The 19,957-nt window shown below is 39.8% G+C and overlaps 1 protein-coding gene across 1 annotated transcript in view; it reads left to right on the top strand.

Moving 5' to 3' along the window:
- KCTD16 (potassium channel tetramerization domain containing 16) overlaps positions 1–13,619 on the top strand; it is a 247,554-nt gene extending 233,935 nt beyond the window's left edge. Inside the window, exon 2 of the mRNA XM_057699014.1 lies at positions 13,134–13,619. Within this exon, the coding sequence (XP_057554997.1) occupies positions 13,134–13,588 (455 nt within the window). The 3' untranslated portion in view covers positions 13,589–13,619. The remainder of the gene's footprint in view (positions 1–13,133) is intronic.
- The last annotated feature ends 6,338 nt before the right edge of the window (positions 13,620–19,957 follow it).

The raw sequence follows: 19,957 nt of genomic DNA, 5'->3' as shown, positions 1-19,957 counted from the left end.
TTGAATAAAAACCTAATGCACAAAGCAAAGCAATGCTGTACAACCGAACATACTGAAAACCTGTTAATTTTCAATAGTGTTTGAACTTCAGGTTTGGCTTCTGTTGCCAAGAACCTGACAGGATGCAGGGCTGTCTTCTTGCATTTCAATGTGTTTGCAGCTATTTTCTCTCTCCCTGTTGTAGAGGGTGCACAATCAGGTATTAAGATGTGACAGGATGATGGAAATGAGAAAGTGAAGAAGGCACATGGGAAGGCAGTAATTAACCGGAATGCATATTTATCATAGTCTGTCATTGTTTACAAACAATATAATGATTCCTGATGGTGAAATTAAACTCCAGGCTTCCAGTTTGTGAAGTCACTCAAACAACCCCAGCAGGTGCAGATCAGCAGAAGGGCTAACCAAGTAAGTGTTCTGATATACAGGATAAACCTGGAGACATCTATCAAAAACTGATTGATTGTTGAAGATTTGAACAATCTGTATATTGGGATGCCTTTATCATTGATATAGCTGTGGCATAATGGGGGAAGAATTGGACTTAGAAAAATTCTCCACTCTAATACCCAGCCTAGACAAATCCTTTGCTTTCTGAACCTCATTTTCCTCATCTGTAAAACAGGAATAAGGACATCTATCTCACAGAGTCCCTGCTCTCCATCTCCACTTTTAGAAGTCATCCCTATGAGTCCATGCCTGGATTCTGTAATAAGCTCCTAACTGGCTTCCCTACTTCCATTCTTACTCACCTATAATTTCTTCTCTAGAGAGCAGCATGAGTAAACTTGTAACAAAAAGAAATTAAATCATGTAATTTCTCTGTTAAAACCATCCTTCTTATCGCCCTGCATAACTCCTGATTGTAGCCTTTGATGTTCTTTACAATTTGGCCCCTGTCTCTCTCTTCAACCTCATCTTCTGCACTTCTTCCTCACTCACCATACTCAAGCCATGCATGTCTTCTTTCTGTTCCTTGCATATTCTTATTCCTACCTCAGGACCTTTGCATATGATGTTCCTTTTGCTTATAATGACTTCACAGACTGACTTTTTTTGGACAATAAATTCCTGCTCAAATATCAACTTCTTTGAAGATGCCATCTGAGCATTCTGTCTGTTGATTACAACTCTCTCACCCAACTCACTCCTTCATATTATCCTGTTTTATTTTCTTCACAGCTCTCATCACTACCTGACATTTTCTTTTACTTTAGTGTTTGTCTTCCTTACTAGAATGTAAAATACCCTTGACCAGCTGTGTACCCACTGCCTAAGAGTACAGTCAAATATTAGTTGAGTGCTGAGTGAATAAATGTGAGGATCAAATGAGGTATAATAAATGGAAATGGTCCTATAATCTGTCAAGAGTTATACAAATACTAGGTTTTATAATTTCTTCTCTCCTGGAACCACAAAAGACCCTGAATAACCAAAGAAATCCTGATTAAAAAAAAAAAAAAAGCTGGAGGCATGAAGGCATCACACTCCCTGAACTTAAATTATATTAGAGAGTGATAGTAATCAAAACAGTATGACAGTATGTCACTTGCATAAAAATAGGCACATACCAGTGGAACAGAATCAAGAGCCCCAAAATGAACCCTCATATATATGCTCAACTAATATTTGACAAGGGAGCCAAAAACACTCAAGGGGGAAAGGATAGTCTCTTCAGCAAGTGGTGTTGAGAAAACTTTATAACTACTTGCAGAAGAATGAAATTGGACCTTTATCTTACACCACTCTTTTGGTTATCTTTTTAAAAAGCTCTTTCCCATCTATTTTCCAGATGTTAACAATTAAGGGTGTGTTACTAAGGGTCTAATTATTAATGCAAAGGGAATAATATATTTAATAACCAGGGACCAAACAATGTAGAATTCAAGTATCTCTCAATCTAACTTCCTTGTGATTATCAAGGGGATCATAATATTTTCCATCCAATTTGGTCTGGAATTCATTAGTGCTAATTTATGTTGGTAACACTCCATTGCTTTCATTGCTTATTGGATACATCTGTTAAACCACTTGAATATCTGTTTTAAGTGAATTAACCTTAAAAGTAGTAGTGGGCTCCACAATGAAATCTATTTCTCCCAATAAGAAGGGTGAGTTGGGCAATCATATGAAGTTGTGCATTTGTATGTAATTAATATAATTTAACAAAAAATGGCAAATCATATATAAAGGAGTAATAGTGAACTATCATCACAGTGCATAATTTACCCCCTCTTTTAGGAAGTATTGTTGTCCTTAGAGTCACTGAAGGTCATGTATGGCAATCCTTGCTCCAGAGCCAAGAGGAGGAAAACTTCTCTTTTGATCAATTTGTTCAATATTTGTTCCTAAATATTATAAATTATGTAAATGGAACCAATTCTTTGGTAAATAGCCACTGAGAGCAGAAAGTAGAGATATTGGTTAAGTAATATGAAGGTGGGCTATGAGTAGACTGTCTATTGAAAGAAAAGATTTGGAGATTACCTATAAAACTATCTTTATTGAAATTACCTTTTAAATATTTTACAACTTCTATATGAACATTGTCAATTTGGGTATCAAAGTAATTACCATTTTAAAAAAACATTTAGTGGGCATTTAATAAACTCTAGGCACTGTGATCATACTGTGGACAAATATCATTTAGTTCTTACCCTCCTACCAGAGCAGTATTGTATTTACATTTTCAGATGAAAAAAAAACTGCTAGTCACCAGCAGAGTTGTGACCTATTCCTGTTTCTTGACTCCAAAGCCCAGTTCCTTAACTACTAGACTTTACTACCTGCCTCATTATGGAAATTCTGGGGTCAGACCGAGTCTGCATCACAGCTCATCTCTTAAAAAACTTTATTTTAGTTGCTTAAACTCTGTGTGCCTCAGTTTACTCTTCTGTAAAATGGGAATGACAATAGAGCTTCCTTCATAGAGATGTTGTAAATCTCAAATGAGATTCTGCCTGGGAAGTTCAGAACAGCACCAGGCATGTAGTAAACATTCAGTTTAATGTTATCTATTACTATTACATGATAGGAATATAGGCTCTGGCTGTATAGGAAAATCCTAGATTAAAGCCATCTTTGTCCCATTTTGAAATCCTAATTAAATGAAGAGTAATTAATCAGTGGCCAATTGGCAGAGATACATGTTCAGGCAGAACTGCTAAATTCTGTAAATCTTCCTTTTCTGTTATCATCTGAAGACAGCCTGATGAGAATAAGGTGCTCTTTTCATTTCATGAAAAGTGAAAGGGCAACTCCATTTCCTTCATTTCCTTTCTCTGGCCATCTTTTGGAACTCATAGTGTATGGAATGGTTAGGTCTCTGCCTGATAAGTTTCTTTCAAAAAGACATCATTTCACTGAAGCATCACGATATACTGATGGAACAGGCGTTAGAGTCAGATCTACCAAATATCAAATCCTGGTTTCATCCTTTATTAGCTTTGTGACTCATGGGCAGATTAGTCAACAGTTATGAAATTCGGTTTCCTCATCAATAAAATAGGAATTGTATTTACCATAGAGCAGTGGTTCTCAGCTAGAGGTGATTTTAGTTGTCTTGCCTGAGGAGCAGAGGTGCTACTGACAACTAGTAGGGAGACACCAGGGATGATGCTTCACATCCTAGAATGCACAGGACAGCCCCCACGACAAAGAATTATTCAGCCCAAACATCAATAGTACTGTGTTTGAGAAACTCTGCCTTAGATTGTTGTTGCTGGAATAAAACAAAAAGCATTTGAAAAGCACTTAGCACCACATCTGACATATGGTCGGAGCTCATAATTTGTTAATGTCATTTGCCGGGAGTTACTCGCTAATGTGAGTTCTCAGTCTTCCCCTGTCAGATCCAAGCACTGTGATAAGCTAATTCACATGGAGGTGTCAGACTCATTCTCCAGTCAAGGGTATATGCAGTTTAAAAGCAGGCCTTTTAGTGCTAATTCTGAGAAGATCTCTATGATGGAATGTCAGCCTCCCCGGCATCTGGGGAAGTTTGGTCCCCACTCACCTCCTTCTCCCCCCAGGGAGGTGGGGATTTAGCATTGTAATTACTCACCTCTCCTCACTGGTCACTGGTTTTGAAGATTCGGTGAGATGATGCAGGTAAAGTGCTCAGCCCTGTGTATCGCATAGGGTAGGTGCAAACGTAGGTCAGCGTTATCATCACTTAGTGTCTGTCTGTCTCCATTAGGCATGTGGTCATATTAGGGGAATCTGTTATCTCCAAACTGCTCTGCCCTGTGCTTATCTTCACTGTACTCAGTAATGGACTCTTCCTGAGACCTTTTGTCCGCCAGGTGATGGACTGTTCAGATATGAAAACCTCTCCACTTGGGTCTGATTTTTCCTACATGACTCCACACCCTCCCAAGCTGTGTCCCTGGCAAGGTCCCAGACAGGGCTGCAGACCTGGAGCTGGGCTCTGACGCTACTGTTAGGCCTCTTTCTCTCTCCTCATTGTAAAACAAGGTACTCAGTGGCCTCTAAAGTTCCTTTCAGGCCTCACACTCTGTGAGCCCCAGACCTGCTGGACCTGCCCACAGGGAGTTCCAAACCACATCCTGATTGGATTTCTTATGCCTGTGTTTCTCACCATCTGAAGTTTTCTGGTTAACTTCCACTTCAAAGCAGCTTATGACTTATAAATGGTCTAAGATAGTTGTTTTATTTTATCTGTGATTCTCAAAAAATTTCCAGGGTACTCTGGCTCCTGGACAACTGCTCTGGGCTCATTTGGCTATTTTTTTCTTTTACCAGGAGAACCAATAGAAATTTATGTTTGCATTCATCAGTAAGCCATAGATTATTGTGTTTTGGTTTTTCCCACTTTGAGGAGGTAGCATATATTGGCTGGTTGTTGAAAATTCATTAAGCAGTATTAGCAAATATTAAATCTTAATTAACTGGCAGAGCTTTTTTTCCTGTGCTAATTAAATGCATACTTCAAACACTGTTGATTACTATAAGGGCAGCCTGGGTGGAACAGGATACTGGTGGAGGGGGTGATATAGCCCACACCTCAGAAAGGTACCAGAACTCTTCATCCTTGATTTAGTCATTTTCTGTAATTCTTTCCAGTGAACTTCAGGAAGGGAGCTGAGATTTCTTACATAAATATAATGATTAAAAAAAACCCTATGAAAAGTCTGGATTTTCAAGTTGTTCAATCAGTTGGTTACTTTGAAAATTTACCGAAGGGCTGGACTCACTGGGACTATCATGTCCTAAAGTCCACACTTTAACCCTTTTGGCTTATTACTGTTTTGAAATATCTCTAGTAGAAAATTCTCATGCTATGGAATAATGTGGTCACCAAAAAGAGCAGAGGCTTTGCATTAAAAGAGATCTAGATTTGAATTCTTTTTTTTTTTTGCTTATCGAAAACAGAAATTTATTTCTTACAGTTCTGGGGGCGGGAAGCCTAAGATCAGGGTTCTTAACCTGCCACTTATAAAGTCTATAACTTTGGATCAGATAATTAACCACTTTGAGCTACAGTTCTGGCTTCCATAAAAAGGAAAGGGAATAACATCCACCAAGTAGAGTTACTGCAAAGATTAGATCACGTAAAGCACGAAGCACAATGCTAGGCACATAGGAGTCCTCAATAAATGATATCTATTATTATGCTAAGTTTGGAGGTACAGCTATTATCTTATTCATTGTTGGAATAACTATGTACAACAGGTGGCAGTATTGCCTTAGTATGTCTCTTGAGAGTGTTAGTCAAATTTGTTGGGACTAGTGTAGCAAAGAGGCTATGATTCCAGAAAAGAAACAAGTCACCAACAAAGTAGCTTAGAAAACTAATAGTACTTGTGCCCTAAAGCACTGACCAGTATTAGTGCTAGAATTGTACAAGTGTTCAAAAGATGACAACGGTAAACTAGAGACACATTAAAGGTGTTAATATGAATTTGATGTAGTGTTCAAGACTTGTTGTAAGTGATACAAAACTAACTTCCACTAGGTTAAGCCAAAAGAGAATTTCTTGGCTTATAAAATTATAAGGCTAGGGATGGGGCCAGCCTGTGATACTGCTAGATGTAGGGCTCTTGTCTCTTGACTATTTCTCAGCTTTGCCTGTCCTGCTTGTGTTCTTCATGCATAAATATCCTCTCGAACTGGTAAAGAAAATAGCCAGTGAACTCACATCCACCTAGTTTGGCATGTCCCATGTCATAAGGCAGATACTACCCATAAGTTTGAGCAGAAGAGTCCCAATGGGGACTCCGATTCACCCAGCTTGGCTCACATGACCATGCCTGAATCAACCACTACAGCTGCGAGATGGGAAGTTCACATGTGTCCTCCCCTTGTGGCTAGACATAGCACCATGGTTGAAGGCCCATCAGGATGTGATAGGAAAGGGGCAGTTCCCTAAAGGAAAAGAAGGATGTTTTTACTAGAAAAGGGGGACATACAATCCCTGTAATAGTTTCATATATATTTCATTCTGAGATAAAATACTCTGAGATATTGATTGAGAGGAGTTGTAGCAGAACTTGTTATTTGGGGGACTTCTTCAAATTTCTGAAAATTGGTGAAGAAAAATATAAAAGCAAGTGGCCAGGGTGAAGAAGACTGGGTGGGAAAAAGAGATCAGATGGGCCACAGGAGTAATTCAGTATGATCTTAGCTGAAAAATGCTGAGACTAAAAGGAGGAAATACAGTAAAGAGGAAGAAAGCAAGAAAAGGACAAAAGGACCTGGAAAATGTGAAATAAGTGTGTCATCAAAGAACATTTGAAAGAGCAAGGCAGTAGGCCTGAAAGTTAAAGTTTAACTTTCCTAAAGGATTAAAGTTTCACTTTCAGGATTAAAGCCTTATACACATCATCGCATTGCCTTATTTAGAGAGAAAACTCACAGGTGAAACACCTGAGCTAGGAGGGTGTCTGAGCATCACCAAAGTAGTGACTAGAAACCATAGTTGAGTGGTTAAGAAAGTTAATTTTTACTTAAGTTGTATAATGCCTTTAGGGATTATTTTTTGGATATTAATAAATAATTACGAGTAATCAATTAGAAAATATGTATGTACAGTTATTCAATGCTGGATGGATTTTGCCATTATCTCTGTTGATCAGCATGTTTTATGTTTTTGTCACATGCATATACATGCCTAGTGATATGCCTGAATATTTTCCATTTTGCAGGTCAGATTTTTCTTTTCTTTTTCTTTCTTTCTTTCTTTCTTTTTTTTTCTTTTGGTGGAAGGTTTACTGCCTCTCACAAACACTCTAAACCAAAAATTGCTTTCCGTACACATCATCCATTTCCTCTCCCATTCATTTTCATGTGGGTAATTCCTGAGGATCTACTGCCCTAAAAGCCTGGTCCCTGGCATGTGCATTAGAATTCAGAAGAGAACAAACCCAGGCTTTAACACAGGAAAATGGACATTAAGCCAACCCAGAAACACATCCATAGTTACACATCATGGTGTGTGATAGAAGCAGGCTAGAAGTTGGGACAGGCTTAAATTGGGTTGGGGGATGGATAGGTAAGGTGCTCTGAGAAAGGGATCGACAAAAAAAGCTAAACAGATGAAAATCAGAAGAACAAGCTGCTGGTAGAGGAAAGAGCAAATGCAAAAGAAAAGGCAGCTGGGCAGCAATGGAACTAAGATGGTGGTTCTTTTACTTCCATTCCCTAACTCCTCCATTCACATGGCCCAGCAGGTCAAGGGCTGTGTCTTTCTTTTCTGTTGCATCCCTGACGGGGTCAGTATGCTGTTATTAAGCTGTTGCTTCTTCGCTTCAAACCCACCCCTCTCTACTGTGCTGTGTGATGCTGAGGCTGGGATTCAGCTAACCCCTCTTTTCATTGGCCAAGCTGGCTTCCTGTTAGGTTCTGGCCATAGGGGGTGCTCATGAAAGACTGTAACACAGTGGGAGAAGAAGGACTCCTTGTTGACTTCCTGCTCATCAGAATCAACCCAGCTTTTATTTACCCCAGAAGCAGGTGGTCCCAGTTCCCAATTTTTTTTTTTTTTTCCTATAATCCCTAGAGCCAGTCTCCTTCAGAGATACCACGACCAGCAAGCAGGGTGCCCTCCTCACATGCCTGGATCCCACCTCCCACAGGATGCCTTTTGCCAGCATCTAGGTTCTAGTAACCCCCTCTCTTTTATTTGTCTTCCCAGCCTTAAGGGTGGTAGCTACCTCTTGCAGTCACTGTCTTTGGCTCCTCCAACATCTGTTTAACCAGTTCCTTATATTAAATTCTCCCTGTTCAGATAACAGGTGGAACATCTGTTTTCTTGACTGGCCCTGACAGATGCATGGGTGGTTTAACTGTCTGCTCTTGCCCAAACTTGCCATGTCTTAATGAGGATCCCCAGCTGGGTCTCTCCAAGGCCAAATGTAGAAAAGGTCAACCACAAGGAAGAAATGATGATTGTCAAGCTGGAAGATGTATTTTTCTCAGATGCTTGCACAGTCTGCCTATTCCCAATCTCCACTATGCAATATCTTTTCCAAGGTTAGCAGAATTATAAAAACATCAATTTGGGCATTATTGACTTTTCAACCGGCATACCAAGAGAGTGTTTCAGCAGCCTGGATAAATTAAATCTGGCCACCGCGCTCCCAGACTTGCAGGCTCCTACATCATTGACAGAGAAGACAGGGGAAAGCAGTTTTCCCAGCTGCTGCTGTAAATGATGCGCATTGTGTTTACAGCCACTAGCAGGTGGAGCATTTGAAGTGTGGGTGGATTGCAGAGCTGCCTCTCTTAAAAATGCATAAGCACTTTGTGAGTTTGCTAAGTCGGGTTTCACTCAGCTGGGTTTGAATTTTTCATAGGGGAGAAAGATTCTGTAGTCTTTCCTCTTTTATTCCTTCTTTGTCAGTAAGGACTTAGGGCTACAGTGGAAAGGCACCAAGTCTAATCATATAATTTTCTTGATTGGTCCTCAAGTTTTCCAAACTGTAAACTGTTGGAAGATTTAGTGTTTAAGGACTTGAGGCTATTGAGTTTCCTGCCCCTCCCCATTTAATCCAAACTACAGATTCCTCTGGGCTCTGGGTTTAAATTGATTTCATGTGTCCTAAAGTACTTTTTTACCCTGGAAGACTCATCTGTTTGTGAAATTCTAAGCACTGAACTCTAAAGGAAGCTTCCTTCCAAAATGATCTCCTGGTCATATACTATGCGCCAGGCACTGTATGTGCTAGTGGTTCCTCTCCACCCCCGAACAGAGTCCGACATTATGAAATGCTGAGTGTACATTTTCCCGACGAGTCCAATTATAGCATCCGTGTTTTTCCCAACATGATGCTCCAGCCAGACCTAAGAATTGGTTGTATAGCATGTTAGTGGAAACATAATCATCATATCTAACAAGCTCCTGATTTGTTTTGTTTATGTAGATCAGTGTCTGGCTTCTAGCAGAGCAAATGTGTACGCTGATTGAAACGCATATTGGGTGCCACAAACCATGAAACACCTTTACCTTAATTAACTATCTCATTTAATTTTCCTAAAACCCTTAAAAGGAAGATACTATTACCAGCCTTATTTTTCAGATAAGGAAACTGAGGCTCAGTGAGGTAAAGTGATTGGTCCAAGCTGGCATATTTCAGGGCCTGACTCTGGAGCCTGAAATCTATCTGCTATGTTATCAACTTGATATAATTCAGCACATGTGTTTGGCTCATTCATTTAATCATCAAGCATTTATCAAACCTCTGTTATGTGCCAGACAGCAAAAATGAAATCCAACAAATTCATCAATAGTTTATTTAAAAATGAGGAAGAGCTATTAGGCTCTTTGACCAGCAGCTAGTTAATACACCCCTCAAAAGGCAGTAGAGGTTTTGCTTTTTTAATATCAATGAATCAGACTTTTCTGGGAATGAAATGGTTTTCTCCCTATATCTGACTAATCAATTGTAACCTATTTTCTTCTCAAATGGAGAGAATTATTCTAGCCAGCACTGAAACCTCAGCAAATTGAGAACAAAAGTATCTTGCAATTTGAAGTACCAAGGTATTTAGGAGATGATAATTTGCTGAAATTGGGGGGATTCTAGAATACCTAGAGTTACAGAACAGACCTTTCATAGATCCATTTACACTTTCCAGAACAGGTGAGCACATGTCAGTGGGACTGCAAGGGTGAAAGTGTTTTCTGTGTTTTGGTTTAAAATCTCTGTCTGTTGTGGTTAAATTCTTGGGAAGGGGGTGATCAGACAGACAATGCTTCCAAAAAAGAAACAGCGTGGTTCTCTTCTCACTTTTGATTATTTTTTCAAATTTCATAATGACTCTTCACAAAGCACCTCCAGCTAGAGTGTATTAATCCCATATTCTTCCTTGATTTCAACCTACTATATAGACTTCAGAAGCCATCTTACGAATTATCTTTCCAAAACAGTAAAACATTCAGATGTGCTCATAAGATATTGAAACATGTGGTAGTATAACAGGCTCCACTAAAATAAATTTGTTTAATTTCCCTTTAATAATGGTAGCTCCTAGAATAAGTGGAAAGTAATACTTCCGTTTGCCTGGAAGCTGGTGGATCCCAGCTGACATTCAAATCCATGATCATCCCAGCAGTTCGGGGAGGAAATAGTGCATCTGTGCCAGGTTCTTGGCTTGGACAGGTCGCGGAGGGCTGTGTGCAGTTTTCCACATGAATACACAGGACTCCCTCCCCTGATGGTGTTTGCGTTGTTAAAATGCCTTTTAGAAAAGCCTCAGGTTTCCCTCCAAGTCCACTGAATGGAGCGACTTTCGGGGGAAGGTAACTGTTGGGCAGAGAAACACAGGCTTGTATTTCGACCAGTTCAGCAGGGTTTATGGCCAAAATATCTTATCATCTTGTTTTAAGGTAACAGGCAGGCGTATTCCAGCACATTTCCTTCTTCTTCTCCTTTCTGTCTTTCTCCTATTCCTCTTCTTTCTTTTTTTTAAAAGCTAAGTTCAATTTCTGAACTTTTCTCAGAAAAGATCAAGCTAGATCAGCTCTGAGTTGAGGTGATTACTTTTCCTTGACCCAGTTCACTGGAGCCATCTCTCCATCGAGTCATAGTAGTACAGGGCTGGCCAGGTTTCGAGAGGCAGAGGCAGAGTCTGCCTTCTGAAGGAGAAAAAGTGTTCACCTCAGAATCTGGGCTGGCAGACAGACACCGGTGTCTGTTGCTGATATTTTCTGTCACCAGCTGGCATATGTTGAACAGTTTCTCTGTTGCACAGAAGATACTAATTTCTAATAGCCTGAGATAACTAGGACATTACTGCTGTGGTGATTCCTTTTAGCTAATTGGATTGTTGCATTTCATTTAATGGGTACATAAATACAGTGAATATTCAGTCACATTTTAAAAAGTGGTTCAAAAGAACAGGTATACATGAGAGATACTTTTGGCATTGTGATTTACTGAGACTTTTTTTTTTTACTATCTCTGGGGAAAAATGTAAAAATTACTGAAAATATTTAAATCATTTAGATATGTAGAGGACAGGTGTTATAAAAGATGGCAGAATATAACTTTTTAAATAGTTTCCATTCTAGGGTTCCTCTACTTTGACCACATTAGACATGACAATAAAGTGGGAGCATATTATCATGTGACTAATTATTTATAAGATATAGTACAAATCAAAACCTGGTCTCCTTTAAAACATATAAACAGACCACATTATCTTTGTCCTCAATATTGGCATCGTAAAGAGGGTTGATTTCCTTTTTTTTTTTATGGCTTAAGTGCAATGAACTATATGAAGTACCCAGTGTACAGCATACAATCAATAAACAGTATTAAGTTCATGACTCCAAGAAGACTGTGGCTGTTCAAAGGATGGAAAGCTGGGAGCAGTGACTTATGTTTAGGAAATTGCTTTGTGCCCTGATTGTGGATTTCCTAGTTTAGGGAACCACCAACTGAGTATCTGAAAAATGTCTCTGCCTCCAAATAGCTGAATGCAGTGCTGTGAACCAAGACTTAGGGAAATAGGGAGAGAGGAATTCACACTGGCTTAAATATAATGTAGTGGATCATATAAGTGAAAGCTCATTGACAGATCTGGCTTCAGGTATGGCTGGGTCCAGGTACTTAAAAGTTATTGTTGGGATAGTCTTTTGTTGAATTTCTACACTTTGACCTGAGCTATTTTCTGGGATGACAACAATGAAACACTTCACTGTGTCCACCTCAGGGTGCTCATGCTATGGTAACTGAAATGCCTAAGGTAGAAAAGAACTGTAATAAAGTGTGATATGTACGATGATAGAGGTATTTACAAAAAAAGACCATAACTCAGAGGAAAAATTGACAACTATTTCTGAGGATAGGTGAACAAGGACTTCAGAAAGAGAAGTAAAACCTTGAAAATTGTTTTGAAAGAGTAGCAGGAATTTTACAGACAGCCTTAGTTAAGTATTTGGGAGACCTATATTCAAATCCTAGCTTGGCCATTTACAGATTGTGCAGACTACGGCAAGTTTCTTAAATTCCCAGGGCATTAGTTTCCTTGTATGGAAACTGGGAGCGGAGCCACTGATTTCTTCGAATTATCATGGTGAGTTGATGGGTGCCCAGAGCTTACATGGGGGCTGGCACAAAGTAAGCCCTCCCTGCCTGGTAGCTGGCATTCCACTCTTCCAGACGCCCCCTGTTTACCTGACTGCAGTGATATGGGGCATTGGATTAGGGTTTAACATCAGGCACAGTAAAATCAACTAGCATTTATTGAGTGCTTACTGTGTGCTGCACATTGCATTAAGAATTTCATTTGCCTTATCTAAACCTGCCATACAACTCTTGGAAGTAGGGACATTATTATCCTCATCTCACAGATAAGGAAACTGTAGCTTTGAGAATGTAAGGGATATGCCCAGGCAACAAGGTTAGTGATGGTATAGCTGAGTAGCTATCTGACTCCAGTGCCCGTGGGCTGAAGCATTATACTGTATTTCCTCTTATGCAGCATGCCATCAACTTCCTTCGCTCAATGAACTTGGTGCTGGGTACTCCAGTTGCAGCCCATTCTGTGTGCCATCCCATTTCTTCTAAAGACATGTTTGTGGATGCTTGTGTATGTTCAGGTGCTATGTTGCTACTCCACGCTGAGCTGCCTGACATTCATCCCTTGGGTCCTGTGCTTCCTTGCAGGTGAGCCTTCTAGGTGGTCATCCTCGCACTGTGATTGCTGCTGCAAGAATGGCAAGGGTGACAAAGAAGGAGAGAGTGGCACCTCTTGCAACGACCTCTCCACCTCCAGCTGCGACAGCCAGTCTGAGGCCAGCTCTCCCCAGGAGACAGTCATCTGTGGGCCTGTGACACGCCAGACCAACATCCAGACTCTGGACCGTCCCATCAAGAAGGGCCCCGTCCAACTGATCCAGCAGTCCGAGATGCGACGGAAAAGTGATCTGCTCCGGACTCTGACTTCAGGCTCCAGGGAGTCGAACATGAGCAGCAAAAAAAAAGCTGTTAAGGAAAAGCTCTCAATTGAGGAAGAGCTGGAGAAATGCATCCAGGATTTCCTAAAGATCAAAATTCCAGATAGGTTCCCCGAGAGAAAACATCCCTGGCAATCTGAACTTTTACGAAAATATCATCTATAGGAGAGGGCGGGGGGCGGGGTGGGAGAAGAAACAGACCGTGTCACCATTTTGAAATAAACCTCCTAAAAGAGATCCATATTTGAAAAGAAAAACAACTAACAATACACCTTTGTTAGCACACAGTAGCCCATTGATATACTACTGCCTATTTACCTAGTTCACCTTAACATGTCAATCCACAGGGTAGATTTCTTTCCAGATGTGGAAGTATAAGAAAATCTCTCTCTCTCTTTTTTGGTTCTTTATTTATTTGTTTGTTAACTTGGTCCCATGCGCTGAGTATCTTATCTATAATGAGAGCCAGCTACGTAAGTATAGCTGGGAAGCTTTGGGAATCATTTATCCCAAACTGGGTTTTTCTGTCCTCTTCTACCTCCCTCCTTTGAATGAGAATATAGTAGGGATCTGGCCCAATGCCATAGGTTTGGATTTTTAAATTTTCCTTTTCCCTTTTGTTTATGGGGTAAGGGGGGAATGGCAGATTTATATGACTTTTCACTCAAATCGATTATGTGCCAGTTTATATTGACTCCGTAAGTGTGAGTATTTGTGCGACACAAGCACAACGACATATGTATATACACACAGTGCACATGACCCCAGGGCCTGGGATTCCTAAGAGGTGTGTCCCTGCTCCAAGCAGCACCCTCTTAGAGTCCTTCAGACACAGGAGCCTCTGCTCTTTTCTTAAAACCCTTCTGGGAAGATTTCCCAGCCTCTCTTGGCAGCACTTCCTAACATCGGATAACCTTCATCATCAACAAATTATCTTCCTTATTTTGAAATTAACAGCCTCAGGCTCCATTTTTCTGTGTTGCTCTTTCTCTGCACTAGGAGAGGGTAAGGAGAGTTTGTCAAACATTCTTCGTGATTTTAAAAAACAAAAACAACCCTAGCCACAAAAATTACCACAAAATGACCCCCACATTCAGCCTTCTCTACCCTGAGCTGAATGACTTCCTTCTCTCAATGTTTCAGAGTCCTTACTGCCCACGTTTTAATGGTGTGGCCTTTTCATATAATCTCCATGAAGTTCCCTGCATTCCTGTGTAGTTGTGGAAGTAAGAACAACACACAGTACTTGAATAAGGGTCCAGCCTTTTGTTTTAAGAGGAAATTGTATTCCATACCCCTCCTAGTAATTTCTCATAACTCGTTAAAATTGCAGCACTTCATTGTTTCTTCCTTATAGCCAGTTTTGTTTGCCTTTGGGATCTGGGATTTGGCTGTGTCCATACTAGGATTTGGCTGTCATTTCTCTGATGTCTATGAACAACCCAACTAGATAACTGGAGCTCTGAAATTAAGACTTTGACTTTCTAAACTGTCTTTCTTGATTACACCCTTGACCTGTATAGACACAGCCAAAAAGAAACTGTTAATAGCCATCCATCCATGTGACTCTATTCTATTAACGTACCAATAGTTTTTTCATAGACTTGTGGTAAATGAAGATTAAAGGGCAAGTTTTTACTTTCAGCATTCCTCATGCATTTCAGTGGGAACTGAAAATATAATTTGTCCATCATTAATTGTGTGCCAAGCACTACTAATTTTTTTTTTATTGTGTGTGTGTGTTTGTGTATATGTATCACAGGTAATAAAGGCAACTGGATGATGTCTGTAGGAGGGAAACATAATGACCAATTGCTTCTTTTTGAAATCTTTCGTTGATGCACATTTATCATGTAAGAGGTCTGTCTTGATGCCTGTTCTTATTGCCGATTAGTATATGCATATCTTTGTGAATTTTTGTAATTCTTACCTTCACACGTGGGCAGCAGACTCCACCAATGTTTTCTTGTCCTAATGGTTCAAACGGACTTTACAGTTTTGCTGAAGTGGAAAAGAAAGATCGTTTGGGGAGTTGAGTTGTCAAGAGAATTATAATTATGAATTTAAGTGGTGTTCTTTTATGCAGTAGTGTATTTGCAGACATTTGGTCTTAACTACAACAGAGCTTTGTCCAGCCTACCAGTATGTTTTCATTCTTTCAATGTTTCTTTATACCACATCAAAGTATCATATTAATAATAGAAGATTCTGCAAAGGACCATAGAACTTAATGCTCCAAGAAGTTGAATTTGGTGAAAGTATCCCCAAACTCACTTCTTGGTTAAATGATTCTTATGGTCCTAGTGGAAGTTCTGTCAAAGAGTTGGGGGTCTAACCAAAATGGCCAAAGTCCCAACTTTCTTAAATTTCAGAGCTGATTGTAATGGCTTCAAGATAGAAACACATTAAAAAGAATCGGAGAACTAGTAAGATGGCAGACAATCCACTACTTCTACTAAATACTTTAAATAGGAAATTAAACACTGTAGAGAAAATGTTCATGACATTATTTCTCTCTTCTTTGACCTGTCATGAATTTGTTTATGTTTAGGCTGTCTTTATACCCCCAGTGAACAAAACCAGTTGTGGCAAGTCTCTTTAAAACAACAATAGTATTTTAAAGCTGGGTCAACTCTAGACTGACACTCACACCAAATAGTCCGAATAGCTGAAAACAACAACTTGGTGTTCATTTGTGTGGTTGTTGTTGTGGAGATGACAGTAGACCTGATCAGTAAAAGGCTCTGCAGGGGTGCAGAGTCCATGGACATCTTCAGTCCTAGTTCAAGTGGAGTTCAAGTGAGGTCTGTGTGGCCTGCAACATTGGAAATGAGTTCTGGGTAAGTGAGTTAGAAGATTAAACGCTGTAGTGGCCCTGCACCATGAATCAGGCCCATTTTCCTGAACTTAAAATATTTTGAAGAACTTTTAGTTCATTTCTGGGCAGAACAATATGTATGGTTCTCTTCTTGAATTCTGGCTACGACAAAGGCTGATATGAAGAGACTAGTAGCATCAAATGGGTCGAATGAATGAGGAATCTTATGTGTAGAGCCCCAGCTTAGCTTGCCTCCTAGAAAAGTCTGCAATGCTAACATCCACTGAGCTTGGGAGGTCATTCTCTATGGGATGTGGGTCTTCTGAAGTTAGAACTATATCAAATCCTCCTACCCACTATCAAAAAGGAAGTGATCTGTGTTGAGCAGGAAAGGGGGAAGACAGGGAAATAAAACTGTTGGCTCACTGTGGTAGTGTGCTCTCCCTCCCCCTGCTAAGAAGAAAATTGCACTGAGATATGGCCATGAAACAACAAAGTGAAGTGGCTTCCAAAATAGACAGTGATGTTATCCTTTGTAATTGTAGGCACAGTTATCTTCCTGGAAATGCATGCGTGGTGAATTGTAATAAAAGGGGGACGATGCACAAATCGTAAGTGTTCCCTTTGTTCTTTATTCCTCCATCGCTCTGTCTACCCCAAGCCCATTCATTTGTGAGAGGTACATCTATTAAAGCGGAGCTAACAAGGAATTGTTCACTTTTCCATCGGCCTTGTCTGATTCAAGGGCACCTTTATCCATAGGCACAGACCAGACGTGTATTGTTCATTTGGGGTCCTCTTAGTTGCCACTGCTTGTGCTTCTGGATTACTTTTGCTTCTTTGGGCTTTAGATTCCTCTCTGATTATCCTTTGTCTGTGCCAGGCAAAACAGACTCCAGTGAGACAAAGGAAAGGCCTATATGATATTTTGCAAAATTACTTGATGCCAACTCCCAAAATGGGAAACAAACTTTGATTCTCGTATATTCTTCCCTGTTACAATTTCAAACTTCCCGTGTTGTATCCATCATCGTGGCTCAACCCAGAGCAGTTAAGTGCTGGTCATTTCTGCCACTTGCTGTCATTATGTGAAACTTGACTGGTCTTGGTCTCCTGGATGATCTTTCCTAGAGTTAAGACTCTGTGAGCTTTCAGGAAGAATCCTTTATCACCTCCACATGACATAGGAATTTTCAAAGGAAAATGATGAGAGTTATTTTTCCTTCGATGACTCTGTGGCAGATAAACGTTTTTGCCAATTTGCATGCTGGGTTATAGGTTCAGCCTGGGCCGTTTCTCTCTTAATGTCTGGGTATTGTTGGTATCTTGCAATCTTGATGGCCCACTGTTCCAATTTATTTATTTTCCTTTATAGTGTCAAAATAACACAAAAGAGAAAGAATCAGAGTGAGCATTCCATATTCTGAGTTAAAATGGAGTTAGATGTCATTTGTACAGGACTGTACAATAATTAATATCTGCAGAGAAATTAGACCAAATGAAACCTGCTGAAATGGGCTTGATTTATATTGCCTTCATTATTCTGATTTTAGATGAAATGGTTATTGCTCTCCACCCCTGCTGAAAGGAAAGAGTGTTAAACTTTAATAATCCCAGCTTTGTGATGCAAGCACAAAGCTTATTTGTTTGAAATGTCTGTCTTTCTCATCTCGCCATATGCATTGGAATGGAGAATCTTCCCCTAATGACCTCCATTGCAAAAGTTTTGGCAGTGTTTCCAATGCTAAGCATGCATAGAAGCATTTGTAGTACTTTTAAAAATGCAGATCCCTTGACCCTAACCCCAGAAAGTCTGATTCAGAAACTTCAGACATGGCCAAGGAGTCTGCATTTTGGGCTATCATCCTTAATGATTTTGACGGGATGAGTTCCTTCGAGAAACTCTGCTGTTGAGGAACTATGCAGAGGTCAACACATTGCTCACTTCCTAGGCACTTCCTCTCACCTTCTCTCCACTGCAAACGAGTCAAAGCATGCATGATTCATTATCTTAAGAAAGGAGACCCAAAGAAGAATATCCTAGGACTAGGGCAAAGCAGAGTTCCATAATTTGTTTGCCCTTTCATCTGTCTGTCATAACCTCTTCTCCATTTTGTGTATGTTTGATGTTTGTGCCTTTTTTCCCCCAAACTGAAAACCTACATCAATATAGTTTTATGACTGGGTAGATGGGAGCACATATCTGAGTGAGATGTGTCCTAATGATACCCAACAAGGAACAAAAATACTGACTTTTTCCAAAGAGAGTTGTTCATTTCTAGGCCTTTTTACAGCTGGAGTCAGAGGAACCTGAGGGTGATTCAGAACCTAATGATGGGTATGGCCCCAAAGGAGCTTCCAATCACTGCACATACAAACCCCCAAAATGAATATGGAAAATTTAGTGAATTTAGCTGTGTTTCATGGATAGAATCCCGAGTCATTGTACTGCTAAGTTTGTCCAGTTTGATTCAAGCAGGACTAGGAAGCTCTGAAAGAATTGAAGACCCTGAACCCCAACATTAACTAAAAACTTCAAGCAAAACCCATGAAGGAGAATAAATTTTTAAAAAAGAAATGAGTGGGTTCAAAATTCCATTTGTAATGTCATGAAGTTCTGTAATTTTCCAGTCACTCTGACTAGGAGAGATGGCCGTACTATGATTATTCAGAAAGAAAAATATTTGAGGTTTCTCAATGACCCACTTGGTCCTATCCATGTAACGTAGTAACTGGAGAGGTACCAGATTCACACATGCAACAGGAAGTAGAGAATAGATAGCTTAGATTAACGCTTGTCATGATATTGGTTAATATTTAAGTAAAAACTACTATCAAAGGAAAAGTGAAGAGTGATTAATGAAATGGATGCACTTGAGCCACTAAGTAAGATTATTTGGCCAAGAATTTTTTAAAAATCTTAAATTTGATCCATTTCCTTTCCCTCCTTTACTTCCCAAATGATCTCTTTATTCCCCAGCTTCCTAACCTTTAAAAAAAATGTTCTTGTTTGTGAACAAATTGTGTTATTTGGTAAAGAATTTTTAGTTCCTAGACTTTCATCCCTGTTTTATTTTTAGGGAATTTACTTTGAAAAGGCTAAAGAAAAATGTGTCCCAGTCCAATGACTATCAAGAGGTTTGTCCTGGAGGAGGGAGGAGGTGATTTTCCGGTTAATCAGCCTTCTAAAAGCACTTACATGCCAACCTGAGGATTAAGTAAGTCTCCTGTCTTCAGCAACCTCTTCCATCTTGTCAGTTTATTCTTAGAATTGACCTTTAGCTAATTTACCTGCATTTGCACAATACAAATCAACATAACTTCAGACTCTCTCACTGCTGATGTTGGCTCCATCCACCACAAATGGAAGAGGATTAATGCACAACTAAGTAGTGGAGGAGAACTGCTTTATACTTGTGTCTGTGTGTGTGTCTGTGTGTGCGCACACACATGCAAACTTTTAGGTCAGTGTTGGGTTGGTGGCTGGTGCCTATGGTAACACTATCCAAATTCAGGGGAAAAGTCTTTGGTCACAAAGTTTAACAGCTTTTAATTCAGCACAGTAGTTTGTCTTTACTGTGGGCATCAGTACTTGAGAAGGTTGAATAAAGGTGGTTTCCTGATACAAAATTCTAACATTACAGATTTCTGGATGAAAATCAAACTCATTTTCACTTATATAGTTACTAGTGGCATCATAGTCATAGAAAAGGGAG

Source organism: Hippopotamus amphibius, chromosome 1, assembly GCF_030028045.1.
Source record: "Hippopotamus amphibius kiboko isolate mHipAmp2 chromosome 1, mHipAmp2.hap2, whole genome shotgun sequence".
NCBI classification, from domain to species: Eukaryota; Metazoa; Chordata; class Mammalia; order Artiodactyla; family Hippopotamidae; genus Hippopotamus; species Hippopotamus amphibius.
This window is presented reverse-complemented; position numbering and strand designations above follow the sequence as displayed.